At 52.3% G+C, this 1957-nt stretch overlaps 1 protein-coding gene across 1 annotated transcript in view; it reads left to right on the top strand.

Annotated features, from left to right (window-relative positions):
• Window positions 1-1754, top strand: part of LOC125031350 (ataxin-2-like) — a 5873-nt gene extending 4119 nt beyond the window's left edge. The window contains exon 2 of the mRNA XM_047622058.1: window positions 1-1754. This exon is cut by the window's left edge and continues 87 nt beyond it. Within this exon, the coding sequence (XP_047478014.1) occupies window positions 1-1754 (1754 nt within the window).
• The last annotated feature ends 203 nt before the right edge of the window (window positions 1755-1957 follow it).

The raw sequence follows: 1957 nt of genomic DNA on the forward strand, positions 1-1957 counted from the left end.
CTCACCCAGCATCTTCATCACCCAGCATCTCCATCACCCAGCATCTCCATCACCCAGCATCATCCTCACCCAGCATCTCCATTACCCAGCATCTTCCTCACCCAGCATCTTCCTCACCCAGCATCTTCCTCACCCAGCATCTTCCTCACCCAGCATCTTCCTCACCCAGCATCTTCATCACCCAGCATCTTCATCACCCAGCATCATCATCACCCAGCATCTTCCTCACCCAGCATATTCCTCACCCAGCATCTTCCTCACCCAGCATCTTCCTCACCCAGCATCTCCATCACCCAGCATCATCATCACCCAGCATCTTCCTCACCCAGCATCTCCATTACCCAGCATCTCCATCACCCAGCATCTCCATCACCCAGCATCTCCATCACCCAGCATCTCCATCACCCAGCATCTTCATCACCCAGCATCTCCATCACCCAGCATCTCCATCACCCAGCATCTCCATCACCCAGCATCTTCATCACCCAGCATCTCCATCACCCAGCATCTTCCTCATCCAGCATCTTCTCCACCCAGCATCTTCCTCACCCAGCATCTTCCTCATCCAGCATCATCCTCATCCAGCATCTTCCTCGCCCAGCATCTTCATCACCCAGCATCTCCATCACCAAGCATCTTCCTCACCCAGCATCTTCATCACCAAGCATCTTCATCACCCAGCATCTTCCTCATCCAGCATCTTCATCACCCAGCATCTTCCTCACCCAGCATCTTCCTCACCCAGCATCTTCCTCATACAGCATCTTCCTCGCCCAGCATCTTCATCACCCAGCATCTCCATCACCCAGCATCTTCCTCACCAAGCATCTTCCTCATCCAGCATCTTCCTCATCCAGCATCTTCATCACCCAGCATCTTCCTCACCCAGCATCTTCCTCACCCAGCATCATCCTCATCCAACATCTTCCTCACCCAGCATCTTCCTCATCCAGCATCTTCCTCATCCAGCATCATCCTCATCCAACATCTTCCTCACCCAGCATCTTCCTCATCCAGCATCTTCCTCATCCAGCATCATCCTCATCCAACATCTTCCTCACCCAGCATCTTCCTCATCCAGCATCTTCCTCACCCAGCATCTTCCTCACCCAGCATCTTCCTCATCCAGCATCATCCTCATCCAACATCTTCCTCACCCAGCATCTTCCTCATCCAGCATCTTCCTCGCCCAGCATCTTCCTCACCCAGCATCTTCATCACCCAGCATCTTCCTCACCAAGCATCTTCCTCATCCAGCATCTTCATCACCCAGCATCTTCATCACCCAGCATCATCATCACCCAGCATCTTCCTCACCCAACATCTTCCTCACCCAGCATCTTCATCACCCAGCATCTCCATCACCCAGCATCTTCATCACCCAGCATCTTCATCACCCATTATCTCCATCACCCAGCATCTTCCTCACCCAGCATCTCCATCACCCAGCATCTTCATCACCAAGCATCTTCCTCACCCATTATCTCCATCACCCAGCATCTTCATCACCCAGCATCTTCATCACCCAGCATCATCATCACCCAGCATCTTCCTCGCCCAGCATCTTCATTACCCAGCATCTTCATCACCCAGCATCTAGACCCCCAGCATCTTCCTCACCCAGCATCTTCCTCACCCAACATCTTCCTCACCCAGCATCTTCCTCACCCAACATCTTCCTCACCCAGCATTTCCATCACCCAGCATCTCCATCACCCAGCATTTCCATCACCCAGCATCTCCATCACCCATAACTCAATCACCCAGCATCATCATCACCCAGCATTTCCATCACCCAGCATCATCATCACCCAGCATTTCCATCACCCAGCATTTCCATCACCCATTATCTCCATCACCCAGCATCTTCATCACCCAGCATCTTCCTCACCCAGCATCATCATCACCCAGCATTTCCATCACCCATTATCTCCATCACCCAGCATCATCATCACCC

Source organism: Penaeus chinensis, chromosome 12 (assembly GCF_019202785.1).
Source record: "Penaeus chinensis breed Huanghai No. 1 chromosome 12, ASM1920278v2, whole genome shotgun sequence".
NCBI classification, from domain to species: domain Eukaryota; kingdom Metazoa; phylum Arthropoda; class Malacostraca; order Decapoda; family Penaeidae; genus Penaeus; species Penaeus chinensis.